The sequence below is a fragment of the Pseudonaja textilis genome, chromosome 12 (assembly GCF_049901715.1).
Source record: "Pseudonaja textilis isolate UNSWEBS1 chromosome 12, rPseTex1.2, whole genome shotgun sequence".
Taxonomy (NCBI): domain Eukaryota; kingdom Metazoa; phylum Chordata; class Lepidosauria; order Squamata; family Elapidae; genus Pseudonaja; species Pseudonaja textilis.
Genome location: NC_142001.1, coordinates 20,953,181 through 20,972,273, shown reverse-complemented (window position 1 = coordinate 20,972,273; position 19,093 = coordinate 20,953,181). Strand labels below are relative to the sequence as shown.

The 19,093-nt window shown below is 51.4% G+C and overlaps 1 protein-coding gene across 4 annotated transcripts in view; it reads left to right on the top strand.

Moving 5' to 3' along the window:
* The window catches only part of HTR2C (5-hydroxytryptamine receptor 2C), a 68,923-nt gene extending 50,291 nt beyond the window's left edge, over nucleotides 1-18,632 (top strand). For 3 of the 4 annotated variants that reach the window (XM_026716653.2, XM_087941209.1, XM_087941210.1), the window contains exons 2-4: nucleotides 9,056-9,698; nucleotides 15,911-16,111; nucleotides 17,733-18,632. In XM_026716653.2, the coding sequence (XP_026572438.2) occupies nucleotides 9,317-9,698; nucleotides 15,911-16,111; nucleotides 17,733-18,553 (1,404 nt within the window). In that variant the 5' untranslated portion in view covers nucleotides 9,056-9,316 and the 3' untranslated portion in view covers nucleotides 18,554-18,632. The remainder of the gene's footprint in view (nucleotides 1-9,055; nucleotides 9,699-15,910; nucleotides 16,112-17,732) is intronic. The other variant, XM_087941211.1, reaches the window with a different exon arrangement.
* The last annotated feature ends 461 nt before the right edge of the window (nucleotides 18,633-19,093 follow it).

Genomic DNA, 19,093 nt, shown 5'->3' with positions numbered 1-19,093 from the left:
AGCTTTAGTTTTATTGTTCCAGTTTGTTTTTCATTTGCGGTCCTTTTTATTGAAGATTTCACAACATTTTTGTAAGCCGCCCAAACCCATAAAGGGACTGGATGGGAAGTAAATTTCCTAAATAAAAGAACTCCACAAATTTCCCCCAGAGGTAATAAATGTTTTGCTTATGGCTACCCTGAGTAATTGTTTATGCAGTAGATAGTTGCCTTCAGTCTTTTTAGCTGACAGATGGATTCCATCAGGGCATTCTGGGGGTCCCTACTTGCAGGGCAGGGGTCTGATTTTCATGCTGCCTCCAGCATATATCCATGTTTGGCTGCAAGCGATACTGGCTGGGGGTACCAGTTGCCCCCCACCCCCTTCTGGAAGGCCAACAGCTTCCCCAAGAAGGATAGATAGATAGATAGATAGATAGATAGATAGATAGATAGGATAGATAGAATAGATAGATAGGATAGATAGATAGATGGATAGAGATAGATAGATAGATAGATAGATAGATAGATAGATAGATAGATAGATAGATAGATAGATGATATATTGAGAGATAGATAGATCAGTGTTCCTCAACCTAACATTAAGCTGTGTGGACCTTAATTCCCAGAATTCTCTAGATAGCTGGAATTCTGGGAGTTGAAGTCTACGCAGCTCGGAAGTTGCTGAGGTGGAGAAATACTGCAATGGATTGTGGGATTTCAAAATCTCTGAGCTGTTTTTGAGGTTTTTTTCTTTCTTTTGGGTTTCTCACATCCACATGGCACCTTGACGGATTCCCCAGGTGCCTCTCCAGCCGCAACGGCTTTTGCCTGGCTCTCCCTGTGGAGCGCTCACAGTTTTGCAGAAACTTCGGGATGTTTTACAGTTTTACCCTGGACGAGAGCCAAAGTCCCCCTTCGCTCCCTGCCTCTCTCTTAGCCAGCACAAATTATCTCCAAGATTGATTTTTCTGCCAATTTGTGTCGTACAGCATCTGTCCAAAGCAAACAAATCTCCACAGCCCCGTTGTTGACATTGTCAAGAGGAGGTTCCATCACCGGACCTTAATTTCCCCAAAGCCTTTTTTCCTCCAGGATAATAGAATTTGTCATTTAAAAATAAATAAATAAATAAAACGATGCATTGTTTAATTCATGCCTGAATTAAAAGGAAATGACTCCGTAAATGCATTTCCCTGCCAATTTGTGATTCCCCTGCTAATAATACGTCGTTTCTTGAATAGATTAAAATTTGGGGGAATTAGTCACCAACTGAACTCACGTAAGGGTTTAATGAAGAGGGAGATTTGCTTTGGTAATTGGGCGAATTGTTCCTGGCCAACCTGATCTGCCGGCTTCCATGGGTGGTTGGTTGTCTGGCCGTCCTGTCCCGGCAGGGTGATGGAGTCTGCAAGCCAAGAGGAATCGGGGAGCGGGAGAAGGTTGAGGATTGGGGGTCCAGGCTGGCACGAGGAGTTGCTCCTTCACCGGCTGCCCCTCTTCCCTGCCCTCTCAAGACCAGAGTGGCAGAGCCCGGTGTGCCAGCGCTACCTGCGGTTGGCAATTCGTCTGGGCTAAGACAGGGTGGAGAGGTTTGGGCCCAACTCCAGGGAGGCCCTGGTGGGAACGGAACTCCAAAACATCTGGACTGAGAGCAGAATGGCTGTCAGCACAGCTGGCAGAAGCACTTACCTGACTGAGGCCAAGCAAAGGGGCACCTATGACAGTCTGACAAGAAGCAATGCGTGGAAAGTGATCAAAGGGAGATCCAACCAAGAACCAGAGAAGCTTCTTGGATGAGAAGCGAAACGTCTTCAAGGAAATATAAAATCCAGTTGCCTTTTGAAGAAGCACCTTTGGGACAACCAGGACCTAGAAGACTGAGAATCTCCATAGAAATAAACCTGGAAATAAGGAGAAATTTCCTGATAGTGACAACCATTAATGGGTGGAATGCCTCCAGAAGTTGTGTGCGCTCCGTCCCAGGAGGTCGGGAAGGTTATAGGGCCTCTTGCTTAAGCAGAGTTGAACGTGAAGACTAGACCTCTGAGGTCCCTTCCAACCTAGTCATTCTGGTAAAATAAGGTTCAGGGCCGTGGGGCACTTGAAGTATCCCCGCTCTCTCCGCCTGCGGGCTGAGGGTCTCCTGTAACAGGCATTGCGGAATGGCCAAGTTGTGTGGCTCGAGAGACCAGGCCCTTTGAACTTGGGGGAGGAGGGGGAACCGGGGTTTGGCCCAGAATGACATCTTGCCTTGGGGAGGCCTCCTTTCAAGCTGCCCTCAGGTTATAGGACCCCCTGTGGAAAGGCGGATGGAGCCCAGTTGGAAGCAGGCCTGCCTTCTCCGGGCAAAACAGCCTGGCACCTCCTGTGCCCCAGAGACAATTGGGGGAGAAGCTCCCTGGAAACCTAGAACCTCTGGATAGAGTGACAGAGTCCGGGCTCGGGTTCCTTCTGTCTGATCCCGGCTTTGGTAGCAGCTCTTCCTCCCGTTCCCCAAGGCCACCCTCTTTGCCCATCCCGTGGAAGTGGGGAGCTGGGAGTCCCCGGCAGGAGGCAACGGAGGAGGAGGGCGTGGCTGACCATGCAGCAGAGAGCTGACCAAAGCGTCCTGGGGAGCGTGTGCGTGGAAACTCGCTGGCATCTGCTTTGAGGAGAAATCATTGGAGGACAAGAAGGTCAACGGGTCTCTTTGGTGAGGCGGAGACACTGCGGAGCAGGCAAGAGGAAGATCTGCTCGTGTTGGTGCCAACAAAGACCATTCTGGAGGCAAAGGGGAGAACGACGGTCTCCAGGTTCCTTGATGGCGATGGCTGGTTGCACTTTTGGTGGCCGCGTGTCACAGGGAAAACTCCCATTTTTGGTGACATCTGAAGTTCTGGAGAAGAGCTTGTCCTCCGGGTCCTTTGTGTGCTCAGCTGGCTTAGAGCAGAACCCAGGATGATGGATCGGGACGCTTTGGCCCGATCCAGGAAGGATCTCCCTGCATGCTTCTAAACCCAAGAGGCTCCGAAGAGCATTTCTGGGGCTCACCCCAATGGTGGACAAAAAGGGGGGAGCCACGTGTCCCTCGTGAGCCATGCAGGACACCTGGGCGGGCCTGTCTGGCAATTCCCAGAACAAGGAAGGGCTTCATCTGGGAATGGGCTGCTTGGTTTCATCTGTTCTCTGGCAAAATGAATGTTGATATCAACAAAACAGGCCTTGTTGTTTCTGGGCCCTTTGCCAAAACCGCAGCCTTTGGACCGCCCCCCGCCACCCCTGAACAGGCGGATGAGTCAGTGGCTGGGCCCTGGTCTCCTTTTCCAAAGAGCTCTTTCAAAAGAGGCCGACCTGGGATGGCCGCGGAGGTTCCTTCCCACACCTGGAAGTGGGAGGGGCCCTCCAGGTGTTGGCCTGGGCCGTCCTTGGGAGGGGGGAGGCTGGGAAGCCCCCTGCTGATATCTGGGGAGAGATTCAGCCGCCAGACCCTTCAGGAAAGCTGGGGGGGGGGCAGCAGGGGGAGGAGAAGCGCCAGGAGTGCCAGGAGAGCAGCTTCCCTGGCAGCACCTGGGTGGGCTCTTCACAAGCCCCCGTTGTCTGCCGTGGAGTCAGGACTACAGTTCTGGCTTTGAGGGGCCGGCAGCTGTTGGCAGCGTGAAAGCCAAGCTGGTCCGCCTGCCGGGAGCAGCAGTTGGTGGAGGGGAGGAAGCCCCCCCCCCCCCGGAGCCGCCGAAGGGAAGGAAGAAAACGACTTTGGCTCTTCAGTCATCATCGCAACTTGTGGAGCGCTGATTCATGCCACAACTGGGAGCACCACGTTCCAAGTTTGGCTCTGCCGTCTTCACTGACGTCAGAGGCAGCCAACAATAGCTCAGGCCGGGGGGGGGGAAGGGGGGCACCTGCAGCCGCCAGAAAGCGAGGGAGTCGAGCTCTCTCAGACGGGATGGGGGGGCCGTCAGGGGCGAGTGGACCCCCTCCCTGGAGGCTGAGAATTGCTGAGTGGGGCAGATCTGGGCTGGGGCCGCCGAAGTGGGCTCAGGAGGCGATGCTGCCGGTTTGAAGCTAGCATTTGGGCTGGGGAGCGGGCTGCAGCTGAGCATCACAAGAGTGTTAAGTGCTTCTCTGTAGTTCTGCCTGGTCTGTTTGGGAGACCAAGCCAAGAGTAGGCCGATCAGAATAGAGCTGGAAGGCACCTGGGAGGTCTTCTAGTCCAACCCTTTGCTCAAGCAGGAAACTCGATATCGTTCCAAACAGACGGTTGTCCAACAGTTTCTTAAACGCCTCCAGTGATGAAGCCCCCCCAGATTCTGAAGGCAACTTCTGTTCCCTTGGTTTATTGCTCCCACCACTAGGAAGTGTTTCCTTAATTCCAAGTTGCTTCTCTCCATGATTAGTTTCCATCCATAGTTTCTTGTCCTGCTTTCTGGTTCTTTGGAAAATAAGTTGTCCCCTTCTTCTTTGGGGTAGCCCCTCAAATACTGGAAGACCGCTGCCATTGTCACACCTAGTCCTTCTTTTCCCTAGATATCTGGTACATACCAGGCGATGACCACATCACGGGGCAACCGATGGACATGAAGTCATCTGCTGACATCGTTCATATCATCAGCGCCATGTTGTCATGAGTTGAGTTCAGGAGAAGCTGCAGCGGAAGCCATAACTTGGTTGAAGGCAGCTTCTGGCTTCCTCGCTGGGCAGGCCCTGGACTTTCTTGGTGGAATAGGGATGCTCTTCCTGGTCTCCAGGCCCTGCTCTAGAAGCCAGCCTGGGGGATGCTTCTTTGCTTGGGCTGGAGGAGCAGCTGGGAAGCAAAAGGAGGAAAATGGAAGACAAAAACTCCCACAGGTCCTAAAACTGGGGGCTCCAACTCTGGCGACTTTACCATTTGTGGACATGGCTGGCTGAGGAATTCTGGGTGTTGAAGTCCACCAGTCAGTCGTAAAGTTGCCAGAGTTGGAGACTCCAGGTTTAAAATCCTTGGAGAGCCAAGTTGGGGGCAGCTCCATGGACGTGGATTCTTCTCATTTTTGGAAGTCGTAGCTGCGACTTGGAGTCTGTTTACAAGCTGTTTTGTGCATTTGCAGTAGAAAGAGAGATCTGAACTGTGCCAAAAAGGGGGACAAAAATGTGCTATTTCAGTGGTGATTCCCAGGGTTGAAGCTCAATTCTCCCAGCAAGAAAAGAACCCATTCCCCAGAATGCTTGTCGCAACCTTTCCTCCTGCATGTCAAAGTTCTTGATTTTAAATGACAGAAACATTATCTGATAGCAACAGTTCTTTGAGACTCAATTGTGAGAAACCTGCCTGCCTCTGGGACATTAGCTGATATTGACTGCAAGATCTCAAACTTTTCGGGAAGATTTTTTAGATGGGACTTGGGGTGTGTGCGTGGGTGTGTGTGTGTGTGTGTGGATGCATTGGCCGTGTCCCTTCCCCCCCCTCCCCCCCCCAAATCAACATATGTGTGCACTCCAGCATGACAGGAAGGATCCAGCCTGGATCACCCTGACATAATAACTGGGGTTCCACCAATTACAAGCCAAAGTGAATTACAAGCCATTAAGGTGAAAATTATCTAAGGAAAGGGAGAAAATAGAGGTCCAGCAGGGAGACTGACCATTTCCCAACTAATGTTGGCAAAGTGTACATAATTTGCCCATTTATTGCAAGAATATTGCATTCCTCTTTCCTTTTAATGTAGCGATTTCAGCCCATTTTCATGAGCTAAGAACAGAACTTCCCTCCACAGAGGTGAAGGTGTGTGGAAGACAACGGTGTTGGTTACCCCCCACCTTAAAGGTTCAACCTGTTACCGAACCACATTCCAGAACATGCTGGCTTGAAATGAGAATATTTTTAAGAGATCTGAATTTTCTTGCTCTTTGTTCCGATGACTGAGGCTCTTGAGATTATGGCTGAAAGTATTTGGGAGCGCTTGAACTCACCCAGGCAGTTTTCAGGTGGTTCTTAACCTGGCTGGCCCAGCAACTGGGGGGAAAAACCCAGTGAAAACTGAGCTTAAAGAGAGGCCGTTCAGACAGAGAGCTGGGGGAGTGGGGAGGGGTCCTCGGGCTATGGCTTTTCTGGGTGCAGGTGGGGCTCCTTCTCCTGAGCATCCATCCCTAGACGAGTCCTTTGGGGGACCCAGGCTCGCTTCCAAAAGTCAGCTAAATCCACCAAGCCATTTTTAGAAGGCAGATCAGACAATCCAATTATGGCAAAAAGCTTTCGGTTAGGAAACTAAAAATAGCAACCGGAGAAAGTCTGAAAGCCTGCAAAGAGGCTGAATGGATGGAAGGGCTTTGGAAAAGATGGGGGCCTCCAAGGTAGGGAGCCACCACCAAAAAGGCTTCCAAGGGCCCCCCAATAAAAGAAATAGGAGACAACAAGTCTTACTTTAGAATCAGAGGTTTGTCTCATGGGCAGTTTGGAACATGAACAGCCAACGTATCAATACAATCTTACAGCATTACTTACATCGATAACCCCATTGCAGTGAGGTCCAGAGATAGCAGCTAGGTCCAGCAAGGAACAGCTACCCTCAGTGGCCATAATTTGAGACCCACCTCCTTCTTTTATACCTTTTCTTCTGACAGCCCCTCGGTAAGTGGAACTTTACTGGAGTTACTTCCTTGTTCCCTCATACGGATCGCCAGCTAACACATTTAACACATACTCGCGTGTACGTATGAAATCTCCTACCACCTGCTACTTTCAGTTCCCTGTTTCCCAAAGTCCAGGATATTCTTACTCCAAAATAACTCCTGAAACTAATTACTTTGCAGATACACGTTGCAAAAACAGCGCTGGCACAGCAGATTGCAAATATTTCATTATGCTTAGGAAATCATTGCAACCAGCACTTGGATATATCCTTTCATTTTGGGGCCTTTTTAATCAATCTGAGGCCGATACAATTGCAGCAGTTTTCAGAGCCCAGTTTTTCTCCTCTCACACACGGAAGGTGGGAAAGTCAAAACATTATACGGAGATTTGCAACCCATTGCTTAGTCCCTTTCCAGAGTTACAATAATACTGACCGGTCCTTGCGCTCATGCCACCGTATCCCCACCATCAGTGATGGGATTCAATTTTTTTTACTACCGGTTCTGTGGGCGTGGCTTGGTGGGCGTGGCAGGGGAAGGAGATACTGCAAAATCCCCCTTCCCTCCCCACCCCACTAACCTGCTTTCCAGCTCCGTTCTCCTGTGCAGGGCAACCAAAGGAGACCCAGCCGATCAGCTGGGGGTGTGGCTTGGTGCGTGTGGCTTGGTGCGTGTGGCTTGGCTTGGTGGGCGTGGCTTGGTGGGCATGACAGGGGAAGGATACATATATATAAAAACCCCTTCCCTCCCCACCCCACTAACCTGCTTTCCAGCTCTGTTCTCCTGTGCAGGGCAACCAAAGGAGACCCAGCCGATCAGCTGGGACTCGGGAGGTGGAGCAGAAAATTTCTGCTACCGGTGCTCCAGAACTGGTCAGAACCGGCTGAATCCCACCTCTGATCCACATGGTCACCGATAAAAATTCAGACACTTGGCAGCCAGCATGTAGAACCTGAAGAACCCTCCGAATCAAACGGGTGTTTCTTCTTTTGTGTGTGTGTGTGTGTGTGTGTGTGTGTGTGTGTGTGTGTGTGTCCCCATATAAAATGCACCAGAAGCTCTCCAAGATGCTCTCTGTTATGACAACGAGAACCTCTTCTAATGGCCTCCCTCAGCTTTAGTGGGGATCTATGGTGGTTCTTGGGCTGGCTTCGAAAAAGCCACGACTCTGCGCAAATGCCCCTTCCCTACCCGGCTCTCTTTCTCCAAGAAACCCTGGAGTCCTAAGAACCCCTCTGCCAGGTTTGACCCCCGTTAGCCTCAGTAACCGGGTTTAGCAGGCCTGCAGCGGCTTCAGGGCTGAAGGCATCAGGGTCCCCTGGGCGTGGCTGGCCTGGCCTGCAAGCAAAAATGGCCCCTCTCTCCGAGGCGGGCGAGGGAGCGAGTGGCCGTCACAGCTTCTCAAGGGACTGTCCCCCTCGGCTCCCTGGCGCTGGCAGCAGGCCTGGGTTCAAGGCTTCCTGCCCCCCGACATTGATTTAACCTCTGGGCTTTGCTGCCAGGCCTGGCCTCCTGCTGCAGCGATGCCCATGCTCTTCCCCCAAGAGGTGGGGGGAGAAGAGGTGGGGGGGAAGAACCACCACTCCCACGGCTTCCCCCAAGCCAGCGTCTTTGGGAGGCCCTGGAGCACAGCTTCCATTTGGCCAGCTGGGGGTGAGGGACTCGGTGTCCAGCGTATGTGCCACCTGGGCAAGGCCAGTGCCCAGGGGGCACCTCCCTGAAGGGCTCCCTGCATAGACGGAACAGCCGTTCTTCTCCGCACTCAGCTTGCTCTGCCTTTTCTCTGGTTTGTGGAAGAGCCGCGATGGGCAACCCCCCTCCCCGCTTTGCTGCTTTGTTGGTCTTGTTAGATGCCAACCCTTCCCCGGAATTAGGCTGGCAGCCGACTTTATTCGCCAAAACCAACTTCTCCCCCTTCCTGAATGGCTCTGCCGTTTCTTCCTCCAGCTCCTTCCAGGCGTCCCAAACGTTTCCATTTAGGGCGATGATCCCTTCCTGGCTTCCTTCGGCCTCTTGGAAGTGGCGGGGCTGAGCCTTCCCCTGGGGCAAGAGCTGCGTTCCGGCTGCGGCAGGAAGGACGCAGGAGGTTTTGGGGTGTCTTGAACGATTGCGGGAGCCAAGCTGTCCTGGGACAGAAGGAGCCCTTTGCCGATGGAGAGCCCCTTCTTCGGGTTGCTTCCGCCTTCCGCTGTGGGGCGCTGTCCACCAGACAAACAGAACCAGGACGCTTGGAAGGCCCACTGGGGGTTCTTCTAACAGGCTTGGGGCTTCCAGGGGGGAGAAGTGAGGCTTGTGGGAAGAGGGCTGGTGGGTAGACCACACCTATGGTTTTGCCCCAGTGGCTGCATAAGTGAAGGTGCTTCTTTCTTTCTTTCTTTCTTTCTTTCTTTCTTTCTTTCTTTCTTTCTTTCTTTCTTTCTTTCTTTCTTTCTTTCTCTCTCTCTCTCTCTCTCTCTCTCTCTCTCTCTCTCTTTCTCTCTCTTTCACAGAATGCTGGCCTTGAGGACCCGCTGGGAATTGCTGCCAAGATCCCATTGCTCTTCACCAGCTGACCTTTCCAAGCTCTGGGCTCGGGCAGCCTGGAAGAACATCACTCTGGCTTCAACAAGCTTTCACCCACTATGGAAGGTCAAGCGCCTTTGTTGGGCCAGTGCTGGGCCATCCAGTGGCTGCCCTCCGTCTTCTCCCCTCTGAGAAAGGGACTGGTTTGCAGGTGCTCCTGAGGAGAGGAAGGCACCTGTGTGCAAAGGATGAGTGCCCTCAGTGGGGGAGGGATTCTTGGCTTGACCACCGTATCCATCACTCTGGACTTCAGCCTGCACAGCGGCTTGATGGCTTGGCCACTGAGCCACAACTTGACTGGGAATCACAGTTTGCCAACAACCGATCCCCTGAATTCCTCCATGGGGACAGACATCTCTCGGAAGTCCATCAAGGAGAAGAACTGGCCAGCTCTCCTGATTCTGGTCATCATCGTCTTGACTATTGGTGGGAATATTTTGGTCATCATGGCGGTCTCCTTGGAGAAGAAGCTCCAAAATGCCACCAACTACTTCCTGATGTCCTTGGCTGTGGCGGACATGTTGGTGGGCATCCTGGTGATGCCAGTATCTCTGGTCACTATTCTCTATGGTAAGTGCCCCCTTGTTAGTGTCCATGAGAGGGCTGTAGCACTGTGAGACCAGTGGCTTTCAAATGAACACATGAGAAGGGTTGCAATCTTTTTTTCACCGCTGTTCCCACTGCCCCTCCAGCCAGCCTGGGAACAGAAGGGCACTCAGGTTGAGAGGGGACCTGCTCTGTCCCTTTGGGGCCCTCTTTTGCATGCACAGGAGGCACTGGCTTGTGGTAGCTCCAGAGTCAGGAGTCTTCAAGGGATGGTCTACAGATCTGTGGTTCTTCAAAGGGGCCAGGGACACTGAGATAATAGGACCCTTGTGGGCACCAGGAGAGAAGTGGGGTTTTGTGGCCTCTCTTACTTTCGTTCCGTGTTTCCCAACCTGAGCTGTTTGCAGAAGTGTGGACTTCAACTCCCAGAATGCCATGCTGGCTGTGGAATTCTGGGAGTTGAAGTCCACACATCTTCAAATGGCCCTTCAAATGGGAAACAGTGAACCAATTGCTGCATGTGACTGAGACTTGGGAAAAGCAGTCCTTCATGGCTGAACACCCTGCGCCAAGGGCGTTGGCCAAGAGAAGGGTGAGAAGGGTGGAACGGGGCACCCAGAGGCTTAGACTCCTGTTCTGCTTCCAATCTCTTGGGAGGGCCTTCCAGAGGAGAAAAGGCTGCTTGGATCCATTGGCCTTGCTTTGCCCTGCCCATCAGGTACCCTTCAGTTCGGCAGGATAGGGTCACCCACTCTGGTATTCTGCACCGAGGAAGGGAAATGCAGTCCTGCAGAGCAGCTGCTTCACCCACTGCAGGCCACGGGGGTGGAAGATGGGCAGGTCTGGAGAACGGCTGGATGGAGAGCTGCTTTTATAGTTTCCCTCGATTCTTGAAACAACTGCTCATTCTTTCAAAAGCAGGCATGTCCTCTTTCTCTGCTGCCCTTCATGTCTTCCTCAGCCACCTACCTAGGATGCAAAACTCACACGAGATCGTCATTTCGGAGGTCAACCTTTGCCTGCTGCAGAGCCTTTGAAAGAGGCTCCCAGGTCCACCTGGAAGAGAAGTTGGAGCAAAGGTTTGGAGCCTTCACTCGTCCACCTTCCCCTCTCGTGTCTTATTAATGGTCAACTGTTACACTTGGCATCTTAGGTGTATTTTACGACAGGACAATCCTGAAGGACTAATTAAAAATCTGTGCTAATGAATAGAAGCCAGAGTGGAGACACGTGATAAAAACTGTTGAGTTTGAACTCCTGGAAAGCAAGAAGGGAGTGTGAAATCTCAGGAACAAGAAAGCCGACCCAGCCCTTAAGGAAGGAACGTTGTGTGTTTTCCTGGCAAACAGTTTTTCAGTCTTTCTCACGTATTAGGGCAGAATGTTCTTCAGTCTTCAAATGATCTTGACTTTCTGGAAGAACATACAAGACGACGGATAATAGCAGCAGGAGGTTGAAATATCTCTCGTTAGATGAGTTAAAAAGTTGGCAGTCTTCACCGAGCCTCAGAGGTTAAGCAGGGTTTAATACGAACTCTAACCTGGATGAGAGTCCACCAGAAATCTGAAGCTTATCCTGGAAGTTGACAAAACATCCCGGAGGAAGAGAAGGATGAACTGCTTCCGTTATCTTGCCAAGGGAATGTCATGGATGTTGTCTGTGGAGTTCCCAGGATCTGAATTTCACTCCAGGAATCTTCTTGGCTTGAATGCTGTACCTTCTGTGGGAATCATAGCAGAAGAAGAGGGCAGAGTAAAATGGGTCATCAGTTTAGAGTCCCAGCGTTGCCACAAGAGACCCAAGTCCAGCCCCCTTTTGAATTTCGTTGACCTTATCCAGTGCCAATTTAGTGCTGATGGTTAGTTGACCAGATTCTTGTGTATAGGCTACGATACATCCTTCAGGCTGCAACCTACGGTCCTGATTCTTTGCATCTGATGGGAACATGGGGATCCAATTTTTAATTTGATTGGGGATCTGCCTCCCTGCCTTTCTTCCACACCCAACTGATTTCGTACAACACACAAGACCAAAATGTGCTTGGCTAAATGTTGGGTGGGCCAAGAGGTAAATCCAATCTGGTTGGGTAGACTACACTTCAGTGGGTTGTGCTAACTGGTTAACTGGTCTAATTATTAGCCATTTTTTTTAAAAAAAATCTTATCTTCCCTGCAGGAGCTCAAGGCAGTATCTCTAGCTCCTCCTCCCCACACAATAACAGCCTTGGGGCTGGAGAAAGAGGGTCATCCATGACTAGACCAGAGACAGTCCCAAAAGCAGTCCCAAAAGCAAGGAAATGCCCCCTTTAGCCCCCCCCCCCCCAGCCTCCTATTCCTCCGCCTTTTGTCTTCAGTTGTCTCACCTGGCTTCATGCTGCTCTTTTTATTGCTCTCTTGTGTTTATTGATCATTGTTTTGTTTTTAAACGTTGAAAGATTCCCGCAAGCAAAAGAACAGGTTGGAGTCACTCCAAAAATGCCCAATTACTTCCCCGGCTTGGGAAGCCAGAAATGCCGCCATAAACGTTTTTGCTTTTCAAAACAAACTCCGCACACATCACCTGGGGCCTGTTTATGCTGAAGGCAGCAGCAACCGAGGGCTGACTCCACACAAAAAGGAAGGTTTTGCGCTCTTCTTTTTCACCCTCGCGTCTTGTAACTCCCCAGTTTCCTCTTGAGAATAGATGCAGAGCGTTAAGATGCCAGGTACCTCCAGATATTTTGCTGATAAGTTGATTCACCCACCGAGGCCCTCCCTGTTCATTGCGTAACTTCTTTAAGCTGCGTCGGTTTCAACTCCCAGAATTCCCCCAGCCAGCACAGTAGGAGAATTCTGGGAGTTCAAGTCCACCTAGCTTAAAAGTGGCCAAACTTGAGGGAAGCTGCTCAAGGCTCTTCCTGTCTCTCTAGATTGGGGGCGTCTCAGCTCACGCTGCCAAGGGAGGGGAGCAGAACTTCGGAAGACCAAGGAAGGAGTTGGGCCGAAGCGAAGGGATACTTCCCGGTCAGGCATCTCCTTAAGACAGGGGGCTTTGCTTCTCCCCCAAGGGGGAGACACGGTGGGAACCTGCCCTCTCCTCTTCCCCCAGAGGGACTGAAACGCCACCTTAATCAAGAGCAGTGGGGAAAGCAAAGTCACCCCTGCTTCTCAGCCCCTCGAGGTTTTTCCTGCACCAAATGTAGAGCCAGCCCAGCTCTGACAAGGGAGTCCCGTCACTGTGAAAACGGTGGTTTCAGCGCTGTGCTCGCATTCGCTTCTGGCGAGAACTCCGCCCCCCCCCCCTCACACACACATACAGTTTGCACATAGTCTCATTCTCAGGTTGAAGGGTGTGAAAGACCTCGTGGGTGTGGTTTAAAAAGCAAAGAAATCCCCTGTGCCTCTGAAGGAAACATCTCGGCCCCGTTGCCTTCTGAAGGTGTGGAGGCTCCAGGGATGGCTGGGGAATTTGGTGAGATGGTCCAAGCATCTCAAGATGGTAGAAGTTGAGAAGCAAGCGCAGTAATGAACCCAACTCCCAGGGAACCAAAGGCATTTCCCCTTTTCTTTGGAAAAAACAACAACAACAACCCAAGCACTGCAAAGTAGTAAAGACAAGAAATTAAACCGGGCTGGGTTATTTCTAGCAGCAGGTCCACAGATGTGTCACTTTGCTCTGAGGGATACAAGAGGGAGCACCTGAGTTGCAGAACACCTGCTCATTCGCCAGGATTTCCAGGCAGGTCTGCTCAACTGGTGCCCTTGGAACGCTGCAGAGCAGCCGCCCCCATGAGCGGCACAAGGATCTTCATCCTTCTGAAGGCATTCTCTTGGCTCGGCCCCTGGTCTGCAGGGAAATGGGACCTGGGCTCCTATTTAGGCTGGGGAAAACCTGCAGCCTTGGAGAGCCACCAACCACCCAAGAAGAAAACCCAGGGCTGGCGGGAGAAGGAAGCGCTTGGGTCCATCCCTGAAGGAGACGCCATCATCTCCTTTAGTCCGAAGGGAGAACTCCAAGCTAGCAGGGGAGCATCTTCTTCTCCAATTCACGAGTCCATGTTTGAACTAAGGAGAAACTGGAGCCACTGTGGATCTGCCGGAATCCTCTGCCCCCCACCGACCCAACCCCTGGCCGCCGGAAACCCTTCCCTGACGCTTCCACGTGATGTCTGGGAGCCTCCGTTGGGTTAGCTCTTTTCAACAGCTTCCGTCTGGAATTGCCTCCTTGCACCCTTGCCACTTGGTCTTGCCCTGTGCCAAAACCAGTGATGGGCCAGAGCAAATGAGAGCGCGGGGAAGGGGGGGAATTAAGGACGAAAGCCACAAGTATCCCAGGAGTAATTAGGCGATGGGTACAAAAAAGGAAACGAGGGAGTCTGGCACACCTGAGCAACCAGAATCGAACGCACGCCTGGCCGTAACGCTTCAGGGGTGTCAAGAAATGCAAATTGTAGCTGAAGTTCATCCGTCTGTCAACTGCCAGGCTGCGGCGTGAGCTCTCCGCCGCTGGGGAGGACCCATCAGTCCGTCTGCAAGTTCTTGTCGGTAGTTGACTTTCAACCTTGTCAGGAAACTGAAATGCCATTAAGGAGGCCAGGCTCTGCAATCGCTGGAAAATTAATCCATTCCTTCCTCTCAACAGTTCAGGAGGGCCTTTTGGATGCTGGAAAGCAGATGCCTTAAAAGGAAGGGAGTAAACCCCCCACTGACAAGTGTTTAATTTTCCATGGACTTAAACAATTTCCTATTTCTGGTGCTTTGATTGATGGCTACCGGTTGCTGTTTCCATTGCGGCTTCTCACCTCTTGCCTTGGGCACTTCAGAGGGCTCTGCTGGGCCCAGGTGTTTGCTTTGGCTTCCCAAAGGTGACCGTGTTTTACAGAGATTGATGGTATTTGGGACACAGCTCATCATTCTACATTTATTCCCTTAAATCATTTATTTCTCTTTTGTTTAAACACACAAACTCCAGACTGCTTTTGGAAGTGCTTAAAACCGGGAATGTGCAGTCCAGCTTGTCTCCTGATACACAAAGGATTTGAAACGGCTTTTGTGCGTATTTTTTTCCTTTCAAAGGAACCTGGAGAATGAAAATACCCAGGCTGGACACTCTCAGAACAACGGCAGCCCCCTTGAAAGAGGTCTGGGGCCATATGTAGGTGCAGGCCCTCGCTGCAAAACAACAAAGCAATTGTGGTTTGGAAAGAAATCTTCTCTGGAAGGCTGAAAATGGGAGGCTGTGTTTTTTAAAGGCTTCTCTTGTTACAACTGTCCTTTTTCAGATTCATCCTCCTCCTCCTCCATTATTACAGCCAAAAACGGGGAATATAAAGCACAGATAAAGACAGCAAAATAAAACGCTGGATGACCTCAAGACGGTCAACAAATAAACTGAAACACAACACGGGAAGCTTTTTTGCATTAACCTTTTATTCCATTTAAGAAATGGCCCCAACTTCCAGCGCACAGTTTTGCTTGTCATGGAATCAGGTTAAACCTTGGGACAGATTCCAAAAGGTTGCCTAGAGATTTGGACTCCTCATTTTGGAACAGAAGAAGCTGCATCAAGTCTTCTGTCTTAAGTTCGCTTGGCAGCCCGAGGATGGAGCAGGTTCCTCACCCAAGGCCCTGCCAACTTTTCTGGCACACCCGCTTGCTGCTTATTATGATGTTCCTCCTGCGGCCTCTTTTTCACTCAGCAGGAAGCAGTCACCAAATCACCCCTGCTGGGTGTCGGCAACTGTTAGGATACGATCTGCACACCCTTGTAGTCCACAGGTCTTAAAGTTGCCACGGTCAGGGGCCCCCCTTGGTCCAGAAGATGCTTTTCTCCTGGGTGGGTTTTCTTCCCCTCGGCCTGTCTGGGAAGTAGGGTTCCTTTCTCTGTTCCTGGATCCTTTAGCGCAGGAGTCTCCAACCGTGGCCACTTTAAGACTTGTGGACTTCAACTCCCAGAATTCTGGGAGTTGAAGTCCACAAGTCTTAAGGTAGCCAAGTTTGGCTGAAGGATTCTGGGAGTTGAAGTCCACAAGTCTTAAAGTGGCCAAGGTTGGAGACCCCTGCTGGTCCCTCATGCCTGCCAGGTGCTTTGCCTCAGCCTCACCCAGTGTGGTACCCAAACGTGGTTGAGTGACTGGGGATTTTCCTCCTCCTCCTCTTCCTCCTCTTCCTTTTCCTCCTCCTTCTCCCCCTCCGTTCTGGGCTGAAGCCCCTTCCGCTCATGTCTCCTTCCTCGCCTCTCCCTTCTCTCTCTTCCAGATTATGCCTGGCCTTTGCCTAAACAACTGTGTCCCATCTGGATTTCCCTAGATGTGCTTTTTTCCACGGCCTCCATCATGCACCTTTGCGCCATCTCTCTCGACCGCTACGTCGCCATCCGCAACCCCATCGAACACAGCCGGTTCAATTCCCGCACCAAGGCCATCATGAAGATCGCTGCAGTCTGGACCATTTCGATGGGTAAGCGGTCCCCTCTCGTTGACCGAGGCCTTGTCCTCAAGGAAGCTCTGGTGAAAATCACCATCGTCATAAAACAAGGCGTGCTAAGACCTTTGTGTGATCTGGGCTGAAGGACAGCAGATAATCAATTGCTGCGGAAAACCAGAAGTATTTCCCTTCCAATGCTTGGAGTTGATTCAAGAGGAATCTTGGCTGCCTTTCCATGTTACCTGTTTAGTATTGTATATTTAAAATGATGCAGTTCAGCCAACCAATCAATCTTCTACTAGATTTAAACCTAGGTTTTATTAGGCTTAGTCTTGTATTTGTAGGCTGGAGCCCGGCCAGCCAGCCAGCCAGTCAATCGATCGATCGATCAATCTACCAATGCTCCACGAGCAGCTGCCGAGAGCAGAATTTCTCAACCATGTCAACGTTAAGAAGTGTGGACTTCAACTCCTGGCTGGAGAAGTCTGGGCATTGAAGCCCACACTCTTTCATGTCGCCAAGGTGGAGAAACGCGGCTCCAGGGTGATGCGTGGCAGCTTCTCGCCCCTTTTCTTTCCTTGCTTCGGAGCACAAGAATGAACTGCTCCCTCTGGGCCTGCCTGGTCAAGAGAGAGACCCACAAAGGAAACCCCAGGGCTTCTCTGTCGAGGGGGATTCTCTGTCTTCCAGGTCACGGTTGTCCCAAAGGTGCTTTTCTCAAGAGGCGACTGGGCTTCGCTTCTCATCCAAGAAGCATCTTCAGCTCTGACTTCACTAACTTCTTGGAGGAGAAGTGAAGCATCTTCCTCTTGAAAAAGCGCCTTTGGGACAAAGGCTTCTAGATGATGGGGATGGGATGGGGTGGGTGGACGCAAGAGAGGGAGGGAGGCATCCGGTGGGCTCCTGAGCTGCATAGGGAAAGGAAGACAGAAGCCTTTGGCGCCAGCAGTGTTTCAGTGCAAGATGGCCTCCTGCCTTCCCATCAGGGCCATGGGCCCCATCTAGTGGAGCCAAGGAAGATCACACCCTTTTCCTCCTAAAGGCTCACACTTCATAGTAAGAAAAGGTGCCCACAGCTTTATTGGGGTTTGGTGGGCTTTCCTGTAAACCAACCCTACCTCTGCAATCAAAGTCACGACCGGATAAGAAGGGGAAGGTAGCTCAGCACAATCGGATGTGCAGGACTCGGTTAATTAGAGCCGATCTCAATAAAAATAGATTCAGCCTTTCTAAGGAATTGAATTCCTGGTCTGGTCTATCTACTGGACTGACCGTTGGACTCCAATTCCCATCGCAGTTGCTCATCTGCCAAAATGCCTGGACGCCAGGAAGTTGAGGAAAGGTCAGGAGACAGAGGGGGATCTTGGAGAGTTAATACCAAAGGACCGTGGGAAAACACAGGTGCATCTTGGCCATTTCATTAAACATCTCCAAGCGGACCCAACGTCACTCTTTCCCCAGTTCCCCCCGGACCCCTTCATTTCCTTTGACAGAGGGAGCTCTCGGGGGGGGGACAGGGGAGGGGACTGGTCCCTCTGACAATGCCCCAATCGTAAGGATTCAAGGCCCGGTCACCAATCCAATGAAAGGAGCAGCCTTTTCCTCTGTCTGCTCCTCTTGATGGTCTTTCTTCTTGGCGTGTCTTCTCCTCCAGGTATTTCCCTGCCCATCCCAGTCATCGGCCTGCAAGATGATTCCCGGGTCTTTGTGAACGGAAGTTGTGTCCTGAACGACGAAAACTTTGTCCTCATCGGCTCCTTCGTGGCCTTCTTCATCCCGCTGATGATCATGGTGGTTGCCTACTGCCTGACCATCCAGGTGCTGCAGAAGCAGGCCTCCCTCTTCCTCTACGGGGAGCCCCTCAAGCCGAGGAGGAGCAGCATCAGCTGCCTGAGGAAGGACCCCAATGTGGAGAACCTCTCCATGCTGCAGAACCACGAGGCGGCTTCCCACTTAAACTCTCCGGTCAACAAGGAAGGAGTCCTTTTCCGGAAAGGCACCATGCAGTCCATCAACAACGAACGCAGGGCCTCCAAGGTCTTGGGGATCGTCTTTTTTTTGTTCCTGGTTATGTGGTGCCCGTTTTTTATCACCAACATCATGTCCGTCCTCTGCCAGGAGGCCTGTGACCAGGCGGTCCTCCGTGAGCTTCTGGACGTGTTTGTTTGGGTGGGCTACATCTGCTCGGGGGTCAACCCCCTCGTGTACACCCTCTTCAACAAGACCTACCGCAGGGCTTTCTCTAACTACATCCGGTGCCACTACGAGAGCAGCAAGAGGGCCTCCCAGCTGCACAGCCAGGGCCCCAACATCTCCGCCACCGCCTTCTACGGCAAGGATCTCAACTTGAACAGTTACCGCCATGAACTCAACAGCATGGAGCTGGACGAGATGGAGACAGCGTTGGAGATGCATGCAGGGACCCCGGAGATCTCCATCAACAGCTGCAGTGGCGAAAAAACAAGCAGTGTGTAAACTCACACGCTTCTACTCGCAGCTACGAACAATGTTCCTGCTAGTCAAAGGACAATGTAAATACGGCATTACGGACAAACCCTTTCTTTCTTTCTTCATTTCCGCTTTCTTACTTACTTGTAGTTCATTGTTTTGTGCCATTCTTAAAATCAGAACCTGTCTCGGTTGTGGGGAACGGAGCAGGGGGGGGGGGTCTCCCTGCAAAACGGCACCCCTTCTTTTGCTTATGAAATTGTTATTTTCATTCTGGTGCATGAACAAAATACCATTACTCTCAGGTGGATTTTCTTTTTTCTTTTTAATCTTTTTCCCCCCCTGTTGGGTCTCAGTGGTCAGTTATGAGTAAGTCATAGATAAAATAAAGGGATTTGGGCTTGGAGATGTCGACATTTCTTATCGGGGTACTCGAAGAAAACCAGGAACAGGGAGGGAAGAAACCCCAGGGGTGAAACCCAGGGAGGCCAAACCTTTCTCTGAGGGACTCTTTAGAGCAGGATTGGATCAGTTAGAAACCCAGCACGGATTCCCCCTAAACAGGGG